The sequence below is a fragment of the Colias philodice genome, chromosome 19 (genome assembly GCF_061535455.1).
Source record: "Colias philodice isolate Cphi_HAF_F1 chromosome 19, ilColPhil1 Martin Lab GWU primary, whole genome shotgun sequence".
Lineage (NCBI taxonomy): Eukaryota > Metazoa > Arthropoda > Insecta > Lepidoptera > Pieridae > Colias > Colias philodice.
The window spans coordinates 10,012,164-10,030,976 of NC_143104.1; the positions used below are offsets into that span (position 1 = coordinate 10,012,164).

Genomic DNA, 18,813 nt, shown 5'->3' on the forward strand with positions numbered 1-18,813 from the left:
TTTGGGCGCGATTTTGACCCACTTTAAACGACCAGATTTCGTGCAAACTTTGTAGATTTATTGAGGACCGATGACAATACACTAATTTGATTAAGCGTGTTTTTTAGTTTTTTTTAACTATCATTTATTCTGTAGTGTATTTAGTATCAGCATTGCACCCGTGCGAAGCCGGGGCGGGTCGCTAGTAAAATATAGAACATAATATACATACCTTATTACCATTATTTTTCACCACTTCAGTGCGGGCATGACACTCGGCGAGTACGCACGCGGCAAGCTATCCCTCATATGCGTTTCCGCTGTACAAGTTGAAACTGTGGACGCACTTGCTGTGCCTCTACTAAGTGCGCTATATCTGTGTGTGAGACACAATGCGCATGCGTCCAGTGCTGCCTTCAGTGGGCCGGCTTCCAGAGCTCATAGTAATGAGTATAAGGGTGAGTGGGGGGAGGGGGAGAGTTTCAATCTTAACGGAAATAAAAATTGGGATTTACGGGAATTTTTGGAAAATCAGGTCATATCGAGTATTTTTCGCTAGAATAATTAGTAATATACCTAGTAATTAAGATCCAATAATGACTTCTGTTTGACGATAAAAATTTCAAATGGAAAATTGTATAGTCAAACAGAAGTCGTTATTAAATCGTGCTGATCTAGTTTCTCGTAAAAGCTGAATTGTTAATAATTTTATAGGTACGATTGTATACCATTCTATAAGCTCTTGTGTAATAAAGTCCTCCTATTTAGGTTTTTAGGTTTGGTAAGTGAAAACATACCACTGCAAACATTGTGGTAGATGAAATAAACGATAAAATATACATATTTTGATTTTGGCATTGTACAAAATTTTTATTTTTTTTTCTCAATTGGCAATTTAAAAATGGCTTCATATCACTGCATCAAACTCTACACATTTTTTTTACAAAAAACACAATACACGCCGAATTTTTTGAGTTGCTCTGCTTAAACATTCACTGCAAAGATATAACTATTACATACACTAATTTCAGTATTAGGACATAAATAATCATTTCGACTAACCTTATATACTGTCCGATCATAATGGACCAGAAATCACTCCTACCAAGTTACTAGTATTGGCTAGTTATTGGAATTGTATCCAATTTTAAATAAGTGGGATATAAAGTATTAAAATGGGGGGAAATTTAAAAAGAAGGGGGGTAATTATTAAAGAGGGGTATTAAAATGGGGGGTGTTATAGCCCGGTCAGACAGCAGCAGCGGGCCGGCGAGCGCCGAGAGCGTTCAGGACGACTTCGCGGCTGATGTTAGGGAGCTAGATCCATCATCGCCTGTTTTCGGTAATTTTACCTTTCTGTTGCTTCCCATACTGACATTTGACAAAATAAAACCTAGAATTCTAATAACTCCTTAACATTTGCCTTGCATTACCGTAAAAATGACAAGATCCTCTGAATTAACGTCGTTGTTGTTAATAGCACGTTATTTTGTCAAATGTAATGTAGTTTACTACATCAGTCGTATGATTCGCTTATTATTGTTTATTTTTTTGTAGCTTGCTATTTTGTTTCATTTATGCATGTCATGTATCCATTCCTTTTGCAAGTTACACGTACTTTTTGTGTTTAATCATGTCTATATTTAAAGTGTAAACTATTTATTTAGCATGTATTCGTACATATAAACGTTGTGTTGTTGTGTAAATAATTTATGTAACGCATGTCTGTATTTATACGTTTATAACTGCAAACAATTGAATTATTCGCTTAGTTAAGATATTGTTATGAAATTCGGTGTTTTCCATTTCAACAAGTTAGAAATAGCAGAGGGCCTTATATGTACCCTAGTGTAACCCCAAGTTGTAAATGAATAAAATTCAATATTTCCATCGACCGCATACTTTAGGTGCAGCATTAGTAGTACGTGCAACTTACCTGGTTTGTCACCGACTTATATCATCTTGGAAAGGAGATTTGCAAGTATCTCTCGCTGCGTTGGAACTTCTCTCTGGCCTTGCGAAATTACACTCTTGTAAACCTGGTGAGTACTAATTGTTACCACGAATACTGTTTATTGTTTACATTAGCTCTATTAACTGTATTGACATTGATTTATTTGTTTTAAAACTATTGAACGATAGTTTAAATATCTATTGTTTTTCTTGCATGCTGAACAGAAATAATAATAGGTAAGCTTAAAATAAATATTAAGCTTTATGAAAGTAACGAAATATTTTATTATTGTTGTAGAAGGTATGACAAAAAAATTCTTCTGCATCAAAAATTATGTTTTGTTCTTTTCCCTGAATAATATGTAACCGGGACACATGAAAATGTCAACACTAATAATACCATAAATAGCAATAAAATATTACAACAGCTATATGTACGAACTTTTCTATTAATTAATAAATAGACCAAATCATATCTGTCTATCCTTAAATACCTATCCAACCAATTATACTCTAAACGCGATAAAGCTGCCCTGGACTGACATCTCAGTAAAACGTGGGAGTTTATAATCGCAGTTTATTTAGAACAACTTTATATCCCGCAGACGCGTTAGAACGCAAACGCGCAGTGCGTTGGATCTGCGACTACATCTCAGTGCAGTGCGGGCGCCCGCCGCAAGCGCACTCGCGAGACCTGCACTCGTGTGTAGTGGCCGCATATGCTTGCCTTGCAGCGTGGTTATGTGAGCCTTTACTGGCTGATCCAGATTGTCTAGCTGCGCTAATGGAGGTCGTGGAACTGGGCATTTCCGGGTCGAAGAGTCAGGGTAAGTATATTGGCTGCATATGCATGCCTTGCTGCCTGGTTATGCGAACCATTATTGGCTGATCCAGACTGCCTAGCTGCGTTAATGGAGGTGGTAGAACTGGGCATTTCCGGGTCGAAGAGTCAGGGTAAGTATATATCCTGGTCTGCACTCGTGTGTAGTGGCCGCATATGCTTGCCTTGCTGCGTGGCTATGTGAACCATTACTGGCTGATCCAGATTGCCTAGCTGCTCTAATGGAAGTCGTGGAACTGGGTATCTCCGGGTCGAAGAGTCAGGGTAAGTATATATCCTGGTCTTGCATTCGTGTGTAGTGGCTGTATATGCTTGCCTTGCTGCCTGGTTATGTGAGCCTTTACTGGCTGATCCAGACTGCCTAGCTGCGTTAATGGAAGTGGTAGAACTGGGCATCTCCGGGTCGAAGAGTCAGGGTTAGTGTGTTATTAACAAATTAACATGGTTTTGATTATAATGTATGCTCTTTGTTGTTAGTATCCGACAAAAAAACCATAATCTTCGCGCGAACTGTCAAGAGAAAAGTTAAATAGCCGTTAAGTTATCTGATTTTTTTTTTCATAATTTATCTTTCATACCATCCCGCTCCTGACAAAGCATTAGCAAACTTGAGATTTAAGCGCATACATAAAAAAAGCAAATGATCCAAATTAGGTGCTCTGTCGTAACTAATTTATATTCTTAATATTTTTTTATTATGTGTAGGTAAACCAGGAGAGCCCACAAAAATGAAAGATGAAAAAGAATTAAAGCCTGTGTCCATGAGAGTACGAGACGCTGCCGAAGCTCTACTTATGTTGATTCTCGAACAGGTATGTAGATTGTAGACGTAGTTTGACCTTAACCTTGTTAACTTACCTTCCATCGCAGGTCTTTTATTCCTAAAAGATATTCCAAAGTATTGTTACCAATAATTATTATACATCAATTCATCTTTTGACATACAGATTTTTATTCTAATTTACACAAAACCAACAATCTTTCAAATTATGAAACCATTTTGAAGTTGTTTAAACAATGGAAATAAACTATTCATTATAAAATTGTTGTACGTACATTATTGCTATCAATAAACATAGAATATACCCAAGATACAGGCAACAGCCTAGTTCGGGTCTCCTGTAATGATGAAATGTTTAAATTTTTTTGGTAAATAAAGATTTTATTTTATTATTTATTTATTATTATTATATTTTTCTCCCATAGACCGGCACATCCGGTATGGGTACTTGGTGTAGGCTAGACGAGCGTTGGCTTGCTGCTCTGGGCCACGGCAAATTGCGACATTTCGTCGCAGATGGTAGTACAATACTGTCTCTGCTTGAAGAGCCACTGGCTAATAGCCAAGAGCCGCAGCCTACTATTATTGGTAAGTAAAAGCTTTAGAATACAAAAAGCAAATGAATTTTTGTCCGTTTAATCTTTTTTTCGTTCTTTCGAAAATATGGCACTTGTTTAAATTATGGTGAAAAGGAACGTTTCCACGGAATTTCGACCACTTACGATTTTTTAAGTAGCAATTACTTAAAAAAATCGTTTAACACACTTAACCAATTATACAGGTTGTCCTACTGTTAGTATACTAAGCTCAAAGGAGGTTATAGTTTTGCATACGCTGAGTACGTAAAAAATACTTGGAAATTCCAGACGCATATTTTTTTTCAAATAGATGAATTCTTAAAACTCTATGCGTATACTCATAACAAGCAACCCGCCTAACTTTTCCACCCGCACGTGAGCTATCGTTTAAGATTATGTTTTCATAGACAAAATGCTCACATTACAAAAGCGGTATATGCCGGCTGCGCGAAGCTAGAGAATAAAACATGGATTTTCAGGAAAAATTTAGCAAAAATTTTTTTCGTAATTTTGTTGTTTAAGTATTTTTTACGTGATCAGTGTATGCAAAACTACAAGTCCCTTCGCGCTTAGTATACCAATAGTGGGACACCCTGTATAGTGTGTATGTTCAATGAAGTTTTCGAACAGTTATCAATTTCTTAAGTAAATGAACCCATTTAACCTATAAATCGAGTATATCGGATACCCCAGTGCTGGTGCGCAGCGGGTGGGGCCGCTACGCGTGGTCGCTGTGCCGGCGCGGCGCCGCTCGCTGCGCGGGGCGGGCCGGCGGGGCCTGCGCGCGCCCCGTGCCCATGCTGGAGCCGCCGCCCCGCGCGCCCGCCGCCTGCCTGCCGCTGCCGCCCGCCCCGCCCTGCGCTGTGTGAGTGCATACACACATACACACGGACACATACGAGACATTGTAGTAGAGCCATTTTCATAGGCAAGAAGCTTATATCTAATACACTGGAGATTTCAGTATGAATATTAACTTGTAACAAGAAAATATTACCCCTTTCACACCTAACTTGGCAAGTGGGTGTGAAAGGGATAAAAAAACATACAGGCGTCATTCAAGGTCATATTTTCTTGTTACAAGTTAATATTCATACTGAAATCTCCAGTGTATTAGATACTAGCGACCCGCCCCGGCTTCGCACGGGTGCAATGCTGATACTAAATACACTATAGAAAAACTGTGAACGTTGTATATAAAAACATAGCGGCCCGCTCCGGCTTCGCACGGGTATAAAATAGATAGCCGGGCGGCCGGCCGCGCCGGTACCGCCGCAAACGCTACATCCCGCAATTTTTAAATCTGTAATATCTTCGAAAATATTCACTTAAATCCTACGGTGTAAAGCTTAGTGTAAAGGGCCATATAGATCTATATTAAATGAACAATGTATTCAAGGTATTTAATTGGTTAAGGATTAATGCTGTATTGGTTAAAATCGCATCGAAAATTAGCCATTATTTGTCGTAAAAAGTAAATGTCAAAAAAAGTTATTGTGGGTTATCCATAAGAGATAGACATATACCATCGCGGACTTTTCTGTAGACCTTTTCAATATGTATAATACTTAGTACATTATTTTGATAAAACTCGTAGGGTTCAGCCTGCGTTTGCAATGTAACGGAAAAAATGTAATTTTTTACGACATCACATTAGAAACCTCAAAAATAACAGTACTTCTCCACTATTTAATGGATGTTATTATACATATAAACCTTCCTCTTGAATCACTCTATCTATTAAAAAATAAATAAAATTTGATTTTACTGATAAACTATTGTAAACATAATAAACAATTTCTGATTTAAAGACCTGACGTCGCTACAATTTTGTGTCAATAAACCTATTTTCTTTTTAAATACCAGAGACGTTACTCTAAAAATCGAAATCTGACCTCTAGAATCGAATGCATTGATTACTTATGAATAAAAATCATCATCTATACATATAATAAAATCGTAGGAAAGTCAAAACTGTACATTGAATATTTTTTTAAAAGAATACTTGATCCATGATCTATAATCGATATAGAAGCCAAAAATATAGTTTTTAGAATTTTTGTCTGTTTGTCGGTTTGTCTGTTTGTCTGTTTGTCTGTATGTATTTCCGGGCTAATCTCAGAAAGTACTGCATAGATTTACTTCAAATTTTGCATGAATATTCCTAAGAGGTCGGGTGAGGATAGTTTAAACATATTATCATGATATCACCTTCGCGGGAGGAGCTGTGAACCTTTATTTTTCTTACATATTCCGTGTACTACGACAGCGTACAATCTAAAGACTCATGTTTAAATGTTGGTTTCGAGTAAGCCATGCTATTATCTAGCTTTACAAAATAAAAACTATGTCATTTACGTAATTTGGGCAGAGAAACAGTTTAATGAATTTAGTAGTATAAAGACAAATTTGAAACAGCGCCATCTATGAGATTTCGTAAAAATCAAATCAATTTACATGTTATCACTACTGAACAACTGTTGAAAATTAATAATTTAAATATAATCATGTTATTTATTTAACTCTTTAACCCATATCTTCCCTTCCCTATAAGGTGCGCTTATATTTCGTGTGAATATACTACATTTTTAAAAGTGAGGGTAGATGTTTATTATTTTAAGTCAAACTAGACACCATTACAATTAATCTAATATTGATTGTGTTCATTGGTTACATTTTTAATCTTCGTGTTTTATAAATTTATAAAGAATAGAAAAAATTCGATCACGAGGCGGGACTCGAACCCACATAATTTCGTGATCGAATGTTTCTATTCTTTATAAATTTATTATTTATAAATTTATATTTATAAAGCATTTGAATAAATCTATACATATAATAAAATCGTAGGAAAGTCAAAACTGTACATTGAATATTTTTTTAAAAGAATACTTGATCCATGATCTATAATCGATATAGAAGCCAAAAATATAGTTTTTAGAATTTTTGTCTGTTTGTCGGTTTGTCTGTTTGTCTGTTTGTCTGTATGTATTTCCGGGCTAATCTCAGAAAGTACTGCATAGATTTACTTCAAATTTTGCATGAATATTCCTAAGAGGTCGGGTGAGGATAGTTTAAACATATTATCATGATATCACCTTCGCGGGAGGAGCTGTGAACCTTTATTTTTCTTACATATTCCGTGTACTACGACAGCGTACAATCTAAAGACTCATGTTTAAATGTTGGTTTCGAGTAAGCCATGCTATTATCTAGCTTTACAAAATAAAAACTATGTCATTTACGTAATTTGGGCAGAGAAACAGTTTAATGAATTTAGTAGTATAAAGACAAATTTGAAACAGCGCCATCTATGAGATTTCGTAAAAATCAAATCAATTTACATGTTATCACTACTGAACAACTGTTGAAAATTAATAATTTAAATATAATCATGTTATTTATTTAACTCTTTAACCCATATCTTCCCTTCCCTATAAGGTGCGCTTATATTTCGTGTGAATATACTACATTTTTAAAAGTGAGGGTAGATGTTTATTATTTTAAGTCAAACTAGACACCATTACAATTAATCTAATATTGATTGTGTTCATTGGTTACATTTTTAATCTTCGTGTTTTATAAATTTATAAAGAATAGAAAAAATTCGATCACGAGGCGGGACTCGAACCCACATAATTTCGTGATCGAATGTTTCTATTCTTTATAAATTTATTATTTATAAATTTATATTTATAAAGCATTTGAATAAATAAATAAATAAAATTAAAATAAATGTCATAAAACCAAAAATATCAAATTCAATCTTCGTGTTTTGTGAATTTTCACCATGCGTTCCCACAAAAGGTAAGTTGTTACTTTTATAGGTATTTATTTTTATAATGATAGCAATTCATGTTTTTTATTGGTTTTATAATGGTTTTATATTACACTTTTAGAATGAAATAATAAAATGATGAATTCTTTTTGACTTTTACAAGATTTTGAGGTGCGTTGGGAACAGTAGTTTGTTGATAAAATTTTATATGTAAGTAGCTTTTTTTATTGATTTACAATTATTAACGTTTGATTTTTTATTTACAGATTCAATGTTCATAAAATTATATCGCCTTTGGAAGACTATTTCTGCTGACAATTTTACAACAACACTTGAAAATTGATGATTTGATGATGAAGATAGTGGCAGCAAGGATTAAGTGGAAATTAGTAATCATCCGCTTCGTCAATTTTTGACTGAAGTTAATGTCCAACGTATGGTTCAATCATTGGAAGTATCTCGGGTAATTTTGGAGGATATTTTTCAGGAAGGAGAGGAGGGGCAGCCAACCACATATCAAACTACTACGTTTTAGTACCGAAAAAAATGTTATTGCCAAATGAAAGATAAATTTTGCACTCACAACTGTACAAGTTATGATTTTTATTCTGACTTTGCTGTTATCTGATTATAATATTTATCGTTATGGCTATCGAGGTACCGACCGTACTGGGATGAGAGTACATGATATTATACCTACTCATCATCCAGGATTGCTTAGAGCATTTTCACACTGAAAAAGATGTTTTCTTTGAATCGTAGTTGCTTCATTTATTTATTTTTAATCATTTTACATAATATGTTTTATATTTGCCCATTTTCATTATATTTTATAAATAAAATGGAACCAACATAACTTTGTTACGTAGGTATCATTTCTCTATTAATAATCCGTAGGCATATTTTCCGAGCACCCCATTTAAGGTGCGGTCCTGAAATTATAAAAAGTTAATGTATACTTTTGCCTAATATAAGCTCAAGATCATTTTTAGATAAAAATAACAAAAAGAACTTATTTATTAAAATTTAGTAGATAAAAGAAATTATGTTACGATTTTATAAGAAAACACAGTATATTTATTAGGCGGCGGTGATCTCTTCCAGGCAAAAGATATTCATAAGCTCAATAAAATTGAATAGTTGTTGTTAGTTATTCTTTAAATTCACTGATTGTAATGAGCATTTCCGCATGCAAGTTGTATCGTAGTTTAGATATATCATAGTTTTGACACATTACAGTTCCAACAAAACCCTCAAATTTTTGAGCAGAGTTGAGCAAGATAATTTAAAAAATGTGCTGTGTTAAGTATTATAGAAAAGGTTAGTTCGTTGATAATTATCATTTCTTCATCATTTACATGGGTGTTGTTAAATGTTAGTAAAAATAAACTTTGACTGTTAATACTTTTGTTCAGTATTTACCTGTATGATTTTTGCTTGGTAATTAACACTACAGTGCACGCGCGTTCTACTATAGTAGAACGCACTTACTTATTTTATCGCCATCCATTCATTCTTACACCTAACCCCCCCAGCTCCCAGATAAGCTAAGTCGACAAAATTGCCAAACGGATTAGTATGGTGCATATTTGCAACGTAAGCGTATGTTCCTGTTATGACGTGTCAAAGTTCGGCTTCTACTATAGTAGTACATGCGAGTATTGGTGTAATAAAACTGAAGGTAAGTAAAACTTTCTTTTTTGGGTTTTTTAAATTATTATCAATGGACATTGAATGATTTAAATTTTAAAATTTAACTATGTACAGTTGCATTACTATTTCGTGTATAATGATGTATTTAATAATTAATATTTCTTTGCTTTAGCGAAAAAATGGACCCCGTATTGTAGGCGCGCGTGATGGCTGAACGAAGAATTAGAGGACGAGGAAGTGATCCAAAGTGACTCGGACGATGGGGAAGTATATAGGTACAACCAATGGAACCTAGGAAGATAGGAATCAGATGCAGGAAGCTGTAAGTGAAATTCATGGATCATCTGAAGATGACACGCCTCTTTCTGAACTTGTCCAAAACAATACACGATGACTTTATGTATCTCGAAATGGAACACGCTGGAGTAAAACATGTCTTTCAGCAACCCGGGCAAGATCTCATAACATCCGATTCATAAATGCCTTGATAATCCACCAACTAAACAAAGGCCAAGAAAGAATAATTGTGAGACGTAATTTTCTTTACGATCTTTCGTACGAGCTGGTGAAACCCCTCATGTCAAGAAGATTGACAGTCGAAAACCTTCCCCGCTAATTAAAAAATAAAACTAAATAGCTTTTGGGTCACATAGATGAGGTACCAATACGTCATGATCCTCAAAAAATGGGAAGAGTAGGCAAATTTTGCCTGTGCTCCCGAGCTCGAAAAAATGGTGTAAGCGATGTACCAGATGGATTTGTCCTGATCACCAAGTTGTGGTCTGTATTGAATGTCAGGATGATGGCCAATAAGTCGGTCATCGCTTATTAGAAGTTGTTTTTTTTTGAGCTGATCTCAAACTTACAAAAAATGTTGATTATTTTCATGATCTCATAATTTGATCCTAATTTTAATTATAAGCTATTAAAATTTTATTTTTTTCTATAATTATATGTTACAATAATTAAAAGTTTGATATTACTGAGTATTATCATTTTAGGACCACCCATTTTTTTAATATTTCGAATACAGTTTTCTACTATGGTAGAGCACGCGAGCAACCATGTAATATAAAAGGGCGCGTGCGCTGTAGTGTTAATATGTATATTTTCATGTCGTATAGCTAATTATAAACATAAGTGTGATGTGAAACTAGCTGGATTTATTTTTACACACTCACAGCCATATATTTTATATTAAAATAGTGTAAATCATAATATTTTTTCACAATTAAAAATATTTCCTTTTTTCTGATGGTGTTGGCATCGAATTAAACCGCGCTGTCGTTTCGTTCACTAAAAGTGATGTTATGAGGACCGAATATGTAGCCGCCTCAACTTACGGAAACGAGAGTAACCTGCGTTGTCTGTTAGTTATTGTATAGTCGAATTTAACGTTACATGGAAATTGGAATCTAAATATATTATGTATACTTAGGTATATTAAATCTGTACATGAAATATATTTCCTAAATAACTATCACGGGGTGATTAGGGATCGACACTGATGCCAAAGAAGCAAACAGTAAAATTTTTGTCCGTATAACCGGTATAGAAACAAAAACTACTCGACGGATTTAAACGAAACTTGGTACAATTACTAGGTAAATTATTTTTCATATTCCTGAGCAGAGCAGTAACTCCATTTTTAAGCTTTCGTCGCGTGTGCAACCTTAATGGTTAAAGCTACACAGAAATCATGTATTCAGAAAGAAATGTTCTCCTTATTATATAAAAAATATCTCCCGACATCATAAATGTCTATCTTTTATGGTTGACTCACAATAACACGTGTAACTTCCGATAGCTTAGGAGTTCGAAGCTTTCTGATTATATTTGTCTATAACACTCTCAGTCCGTTTTAACTCAATTTTTATTTTCATGCATCAGTGCCACCTAAAAAATCTTTATCTCGAAATTCGAGCAAAGCTAAGAAAATGAGAAATAAGAGTTCTCAAGAATCGTTAGAGGTATACTCTAGGCCGAAAACAACACGTGTTATGCCGAGAACCTGAAACCGCTTCACAACGAGAATTGCGGCTCACAGCTGACCGCGAACGGCATGTACTATCCCGTGAGACCGAAACCTTCACTGAGAGGGTATAACGTCTCACAGCTGATCACGGCCGTCACATTTTATCTCGAGAATCTGAAACTTTTACTCAATATGAAGACCGTTTGACAAATGATAGGGTGCACCATAATATTATTCGATCTCTTGAAGATGAACATGAGCATAAGCAATGACTAGAGTAGGGACGCGAATATTACAATTAATTGAGACAAAAACGATTATTAAGTTTGTTTAATGAAAGATTAAGAATTGAAACTATTCGGTCTCTGGAAACGGACGAATAGCGAGAGGCCCCTCTTACTGCAGACAGATTTCGCATAGTCTTAATGACTTAGAGGTAAACATAGAAGATCAATCTACGAATTCGTTGGTGGGGTCCGACAAATATAAAAGTGGGTTTTCTTATAACCTCACAATTGATTACAGATCATCTTCTGTATAGGCGATATTAACGTAGTATGTTATTTTTGTAATGTTTTAAAGTGGAGTAAGGAGTCGGCTTTCGTTTGAAGATACACCGGAACCTTTGAAATCACTACTTTTAGAGGAACATGACGTGCAATCTAAACAGTTCTTAGACAATATTCGCTCTTATAGTAGTGCGTTTCAAATGATCCTTTGGTGCTCAACAATTATCAGAAGGTCCTTTCATGCTTACTTTTAAGATACAAGGTCAAGTTTACCATTTGATAGGATCCCTTTTGCCTGAAGGCCAACCTAAGTTTCTTTAAATATATTTTGTATTCGACTACAACGAATAGTCGAATACAAGAATTATCAATATTTCTCGAATTTAAAACTGAACTCATTTCACAATTTTAGAACATGTTTCATCAGGTTAATTCGTATGTATGCAGTTTTAAATCGACATTAGAAGCTTTTCCTCAAGATGGTGATATTAATATAAGATTGTTATAAATGTCTATCGGCACTCAGGAACTCCCTGGGCGTGTATAACGCCCAGGCCACAGTATTACAATTTTTCCTACAGCAGGGCGACGAATGTATTTTCGCATAGCAAAGGAGGGGAACTCGCGGGGGGTCAAGTGACGCGGGCCACGTACCATTAACATGCTTAGTTTGTGTTACCGAGCGCGAAAGAAAGTCATCGTGTTTTTGTTTTGTTACTATGTAAACTAACGTAATTTAATACTTAGGTACATATTCTATAACGGTGCGCTCAAACTGTTAATCTACATTTAATTTAGATTATTATTTGAAATACTAAGTAATGTAGAATTTAAATCACATTCCTTCATGTTTTCCTCAGATTTTCAATTTTCTCCGATTTTAAGATTTTCAGAGTGTTCAATTTTAATGTAGTTAAATTTTATAAGAGACAATTAAGAACATTCAAAAATAAAGTGTCACGTATTTTTTTTAAACGACGAATGACCTAAAACGACGTAATCGCGGACGAAGTCGCGGGCAACAGCTAGTAAATTAATAAATGTGTTGTGCTTTTTTAATTATGTATTATACTTGTCTTATTTTGCTCCTTAAATTTACGAAAGAAAGTATATTACTGGGACAGGGATTCGCCTGATGAATTTTAAAATTGACATGTGTTACAAGTTCGATTGACAAATGTTTCAAGTCCATATCGATTAATTCACTTTAATCGATGTTTTTAAGCAGGTTACCTCTCTTCAAAGATAAAATTGATAGACGTCAAATGTTGCCTATTAAATTAGCTCGACTATAATACGAATGCACACACGTAGATGCGGATGTTGTAACGCACACTCACGAACACATACGACAAACTAGACACACGTTCATATACAATACACTTAAACATGTGGTGCGTTAACATGCAAGAATTATGTAATTCTTATGACATGCTGGGGCGACATGTTACACAACACGACACGCCTATGTTTTTAAAGTTGCAAAAATGGATCCTATCTTGTTACTGTTTTTTTTGTTCTATCTACATAATATATGAAAATAGTGTTGAAATCCAGCCCAAGAGTGAATCATGTTATAGATTGACAATTATTTTCCACGTTATGTTTATAAGGAAATGGTGTGTTAGATAAGTGATACACGTATCACTTTTAATGAAAAGTTTAGGACTGCTAATAATTTTCGCAAAAATTCACACCAATTTATACTTAAAAAATGTGATAATTCGAATAAAAAAAATTCTGTACACCTCATTTATCAATTATTTGATTTTATCATACAGTGACTCCGCATTCCCAAGCCTGGACGCAGTACTACGGCAACTAAACGACCCCGATGCTAATGTACTGTTCAAACTGTTGGAACAGCAAGCGGCCATTGAGAAGAAAGTTAGAGACAGCGAAGACAATGTGGTAAGAATATTTTGAAAGAAAAAAAAAGACGTGTGTCACTCGGGGACTGCCGCGGTAAAGCTATTGCATGCTATGCCTTCAAGCCACACCTCCGAGCCCGTCGGAGTGGGGAGCGTGATTTTTTTTCGTTACGGAATTTCTCGATTCGGTCCCCGCGCTCAAGGCCCGCGATAGAAGCTATGCAATAGCTTAAAATATTTTTCAGCATACCTTTTTATTTTCAAATTTCATAATTAATATATTTTCCCAGGTACCAGAGGAGTATGTACCACCAGAACCAGTGACTGAATTCCAAACAGCAAGAATGTTCCTATCGCACTTTGGGTACTTGAACATTGCAGCAGATAAAAAAGTAAGATTTTTTTCTTACCCTATTTTCTGAATATCATACGCATCAAATTCTTCTTGAAAAATCTTTCAAATGATTTCATTTTCATAATTTATACTCGCGCAATATTTGCATTTAAAGCATAATAATTGAAGTTCATAAAGAATGTTCTTTCAAATTCCTTTGAACTGAAGCGGCACTGAATCACATTAAACAGAACGAACAGTATAGTAAACTAAGCCTTTTCGATAAAAATTACCTACGCAGTAGCAACTGGGTTGTTTTTTTTTACCTTTTTTGTTTTGAGTAATTATTATTGTATTTGAGTAATTTGTTGATCAAAAATCATACAGTAAACAGAATAAAAACAGTAGCGAAACTTCCTACAAAACGTTCGGTACCGCTCACTCACATAAACATACGCACCGTAAACTCCTTCGCCGAAATTTTCCTTTTCCAATTACCAGAACGACAGAAAATTAATATTTTATTTTGAATTGTGTTTTTTTGTAATATTACCAAATTTCGACTTGATAAAAATTTTGGTCGATGTGCGTCGTTGGTAGATTGACCGTATCCTTAGCAAAACGTTATATGCTTATGTCACTTACTATCGATAGGGGATTCTATTTCTTAGCGTTTATTTTCCATTCACATACACACAATTTCACTAATAAAAAACAAACAAAAGCGTAAAACTGCTATTTGTCTAGAGGCCCTGGTTGCTATTCTGTTAACTGTGTCTAAATAGCTGTATACACACTTACACATACATACTTCACATACACACAATTTCATTAATGTGTGTACTGTGTCGCAGGGCAGTCCCTCCCGCCTCACAGCTCTAGACAGCACAGCGCCCGGGTTCCACGCGGCGCTCCGTCGGCTAGACGCGACCGGCGCCCGGGCCGCGCTCACGGTGCACGCGCTGTGCGTGCGCGCGGGACAGACGTGCGCGAGGGACATTGTGGCCAACGCGCTCAGTGCACACACCGTGCCCGCCGGCTTTGTGAGGATGCTGCGCGGGTATGTGCTGTGTGTCTATTGTTCGCTCAGTGTATACACAAACATATTTCGCTTTTAATATTAGTTAACGATCTGATCAAACAAATTTTTATGTAAAATGTTTTTATATTCTTCTCTTATCTGGTCACAATCAGGCTCTTGATCAGAATTAGAATTTAATAATAATTCTGGCTCCGATGTTGATTCATCGTCTTCACCACTTCACAATAAGAAGATGAATTTAATCGTCGCCATAGATATTATAGCAGTACTTAACATTTCGTTGAGCCTTTAAAATTTTTATGCTTACAACTTATGATCATGTGTTTGTCTATAAAAAATTTTGTTCCTAAAACATTTAGGCTAGGTACACCAGTGCGAGTATCCGGGCACGCGGGCTGGACGGGCCACGTGCGCACGAGCTACGACGCACAGCCACACTTCACACAATCTGAGCATTCTCCGCCAGAAAACATTGCACCCGCGATCTATGATGGTAGAGAACAGGTTAGTGGAAGAAATTTAAGATTATCACAATTAAGATCTAAATTGAAGAAGAGAAAGAGTTAGAAGAAAAAAAAATGTTGGTATTTTCATTGTACTCTGGACGAAACAGGTTTGTGTGTTTTAAATTTAGTTGTTTTAAGGGCTGATTTTTCAATCCTTGGTTCAAACTTATTCGTCGAATAACGTATTAAACTACCATTTCAAAAATGTATTCTAATTGTCCGTATGTGACAGTTTACAGGTGTCATTTTAATATATGTTCGTGTTATACTTTATTAGACGGATACATTTTAACCAAGGATTGAAAAATCGGCCCTAAATGTTAAAAAATTTCTGTTGAGATATAAAGAGAGGGGGAAAGCGGAGCAGAAGTGTAATCCTACAGATTAGTTTTAATGTTTTATCCATACTAATATTATAAATTCGAAAGTAACTCTGTCTGTCTGTCTGTTACTCAATCACGCCTAAACTACTGAACCAATTTGCATGAAATTTGGTATGAAGATATTTTGATACCCGAGAAAGGACATAGGCTACCTTTTATTGCGAAATATGTACCACGGGCGAAGCCGGGGCGGACCTCTAGTACTGTATAAATTATCACAGGTATTATACTGGTCGGATGCAACGGATGAAATCGCATTCGTGGTGCCGTCCGGTCGGGAGCTAAGTGAGGCTGATGAGTTTGGGGACAGCAAGTGTGATGTGGATGGCTCTTGCTTGTCTGTCAAGTGAGTGTATATTATGAATGTGGTTATTATTTTTGTTCTGTTTTTTTTTTGAAGTGAAAACTTCTTTAGCGGCGTTCAGCACTTTTTCTGTAATGGGTATAAAATCTTAAACTCGCGTCAGGACACGTGACCTGATCGAAAAATCGTAAGACGGATACCATTCCAAAATATCAAACATGCTCAACGTTAATAATCAAGTTTTCACTTCTGCCGGCACTCCCGGAGTGCAACCCGTCTTTTTTTTTCTGATCATACTGATGAAATTTATAAAGTGTGTTGCAACTTTTGCAAATATAATGAGCAATTCAACTTTAACCAAAATAGAACTAAGTAATCTAACTTCAAATAGAACAAATGGTCTTTAATGTGGTCTTCTGCATTTTTTTTACTATTACTAAACTATATTTGTGCAAAGCTTTTTATTTCTGTCAATTATATTGGCGTACTAATTACAACTAGATTCATTTTATTTTATTATTTTTTATTTTATTAGATTCATAATCACATATTAATTTGTCGTCAAAAAATATCCGAGCGCCGTTGAAAAGAGTAATTGAAATAATCACCTTATTTCGTGGCAGTAACTTTCAAAATCTATCGTATCGCTCATAAGAAAACTCTGCCTTTTAGAAAATGTAGGCAGAGTTTCGTTACGGACAATTTATCGACGCGATTGATCGTCATGTCGTTTATTGTACGATTGTTACATACATATTATTGGTATAGTCCAGGATCCTTCGCCCATTTTTGCAAGTGATTACTATCAAGCAAATTTTCCGTGAGTTGCGTAATAAATATTTGAGAACCATCAAATCAAAATATTTTATCCTTGTTACCTCTGTAAGCTACCACAATCGAGAGTTTCGTACATGAAATTATTGGGCGTCTCATCAAAATAAAGCTACTCACGAAAAATTAGTTTGATAGTAATCACTTGCAAAAATGGGCGAAGGATCCTGGACTAGTATATTCAAATATGTAGTCGCGGTGACAAAACGAGCGGCTCGTGCTGGGACGTGTCCAGTAACACATCACACGCGAGCTACGAGCGCAGTACCAGTGAGTGTGAGCGACGTATACCCCGCGTGGATAAGACGAGGGCACTGTCACTAGAGCTGGATAGAGCTGCGCCTGCACCAGCTGGACCTGCACCTGCAGTGCCTGCTGGAAGTTCTGGTGCTGCATCTGCTGCTCCCGCTGCTTCTACGGCTTCCGCTAGTGCGCTGTCAGGTATGTGTGAAAGGGATGTGCGGTTTTTGGTTGGTTTTGCTTTTCTTCACATTTTTTTTTTTCAAGGATAAAGCTATACATCGATTTTGGCTCAGTGTCGTAAAACTTTAGATGAACCTGTGACGAAGTTTTTTGAAAAACATTTTGATGTATTAATCGTCTTTTTTTTCCTTTAAAGGTAGTGGAAGGAGGAATCGAGATTTTGCACCAAAAATACTCATCATCTGGTTGGAAGATTTTGAAGATCATCTCAATTTGCCAATCGGTAAGTTGTACTTCATTATTACAGCGAATCGCAATCCGGCTCGAAGGACCAAATTTTTGTAAAATAATGTTTTATGAAAATTTTTGCGGAAACTATTTCCACGTGTCGAAAATTGTTTTCCAGACGATCTGTTACGCTACTTCTATAAATTTTAAAAAATTGTATGAAATTCTTTGCGGGAAATATTTGCACATGTCGAAATTTGGCTTACAGATGATCTGTTACGCTACTGCGAGACGGGCGTGCCGTGGCGGCGGCACGAGGTGTGGTCGCTGTGCACCAGCGCCGTGCTGGGCGGGCTGGTGCGCGTGCTGGCCCCGCCCGCGGCCGGCGTGCTGGCGGACGGGGCCCTGCTGGCGCCGCGCCTGCTGCCGGACTGCCTGCGCCGCGCCGCCACGCACCTGGCGCGGCGCACCCGCCTCAACACCGACCTGTGAGTGTGTGTGTGTGTGTGTGTGTGCAGTAGCGTGCTGGCGGACGGGGCCCTGCTGGCGCCGCGCCTGCTGCCGGACTGCCTGCGCCGCGCCGCCACGCACCTGGCGCGGCGCACCCGCCTCAACACCGACCTGTGAGTGTGTGTGTGTACTGCACCACAGTACACGGATACAAACAGTAGCGAAACTTCCTACAAAACGTCCGCATAATATAAGTTCAAATAAGTGTCTCGTGGGAGCTGCATTAATCTTAAAAAAAACACGATTTCATTGGATAGCATACGAATGTTTGAAGAAAATTCTCGCGTTACATGTACAAAATTTCGACTATATAACAAAATTTCGATTTTTTGCT

At 36.4% G+C, this 18,813-nt stretch overlaps 1 protein-coding gene across 3 annotated transcripts in view; it reads left to right on the forward strand.

Annotated features, from left to right (window-relative positions):
• The window catches only part of LOC149480149 (ral GTPase-activating protein subunit beta), a 32,274-nt gene that overhangs the window by 12,567 nt on the left and 894 nt on the right, over nucleotides 1-18,813 (forward strand). For 2 of the 3 annotated variants that reach the window (XM_089707158.1, XM_089707159.1), the window contains 15 exons: nucleotides 241-437; nucleotides 1,223-1,321; nucleotides 1,887-2,021; nucleotides 2,538-2,759; nucleotides 3,479-3,585; nucleotides 3,980-4,142; nucleotides 4,826-4,997; nucleotides 13,829-13,958; nucleotides 14,209-14,310; nucleotides 15,107-15,312; nucleotides 15,654-15,798; nucleotides 16,405-16,529; nucleotides 17,512-17,759; nucleotides 17,938-18,024; nucleotides 18,238-18,476. In XM_089707158.1, coding sequence (XP_089563284.1) covers nucleotides 241-437; nucleotides 1,223-1,321; nucleotides 1,887-2,021; nucleotides 2,538-2,759; nucleotides 3,479-3,585; nucleotides 3,980-4,142; nucleotides 4,826-4,997; nucleotides 13,829-13,958; nucleotides 14,209-14,310; nucleotides 15,107-15,312; nucleotides 15,654-15,798; nucleotides 16,405-16,529; nucleotides 17,512-17,759; nucleotides 17,938-18,024; nucleotides 18,238-18,461 — 2,362 coding nt within the window. In that variant the 3' untranslated portion in view covers nucleotides 18,462-18,476. Of the gene's footprint in view, nucleotides 1-240; nucleotides 438-1,222; nucleotides 1,322-1,886; nucleotides 2,022-2,537; nucleotides 2,760-3,478; nucleotides 3,586-3,979; nucleotides 4,143-4,825; nucleotides 4,998-13,828; nucleotides 13,959-14,208; nucleotides 14,311-15,106; nucleotides 15,313-15,653; nucleotides 15,799-16,404; nucleotides 16,530-17,511; nucleotides 17,760-17,937; nucleotides 18,025-18,237; nucleotides 18,477-18,813 lie in introns of those variants that run through there. The other variant, XM_089707160.1, reaches the window with a different exon arrangement.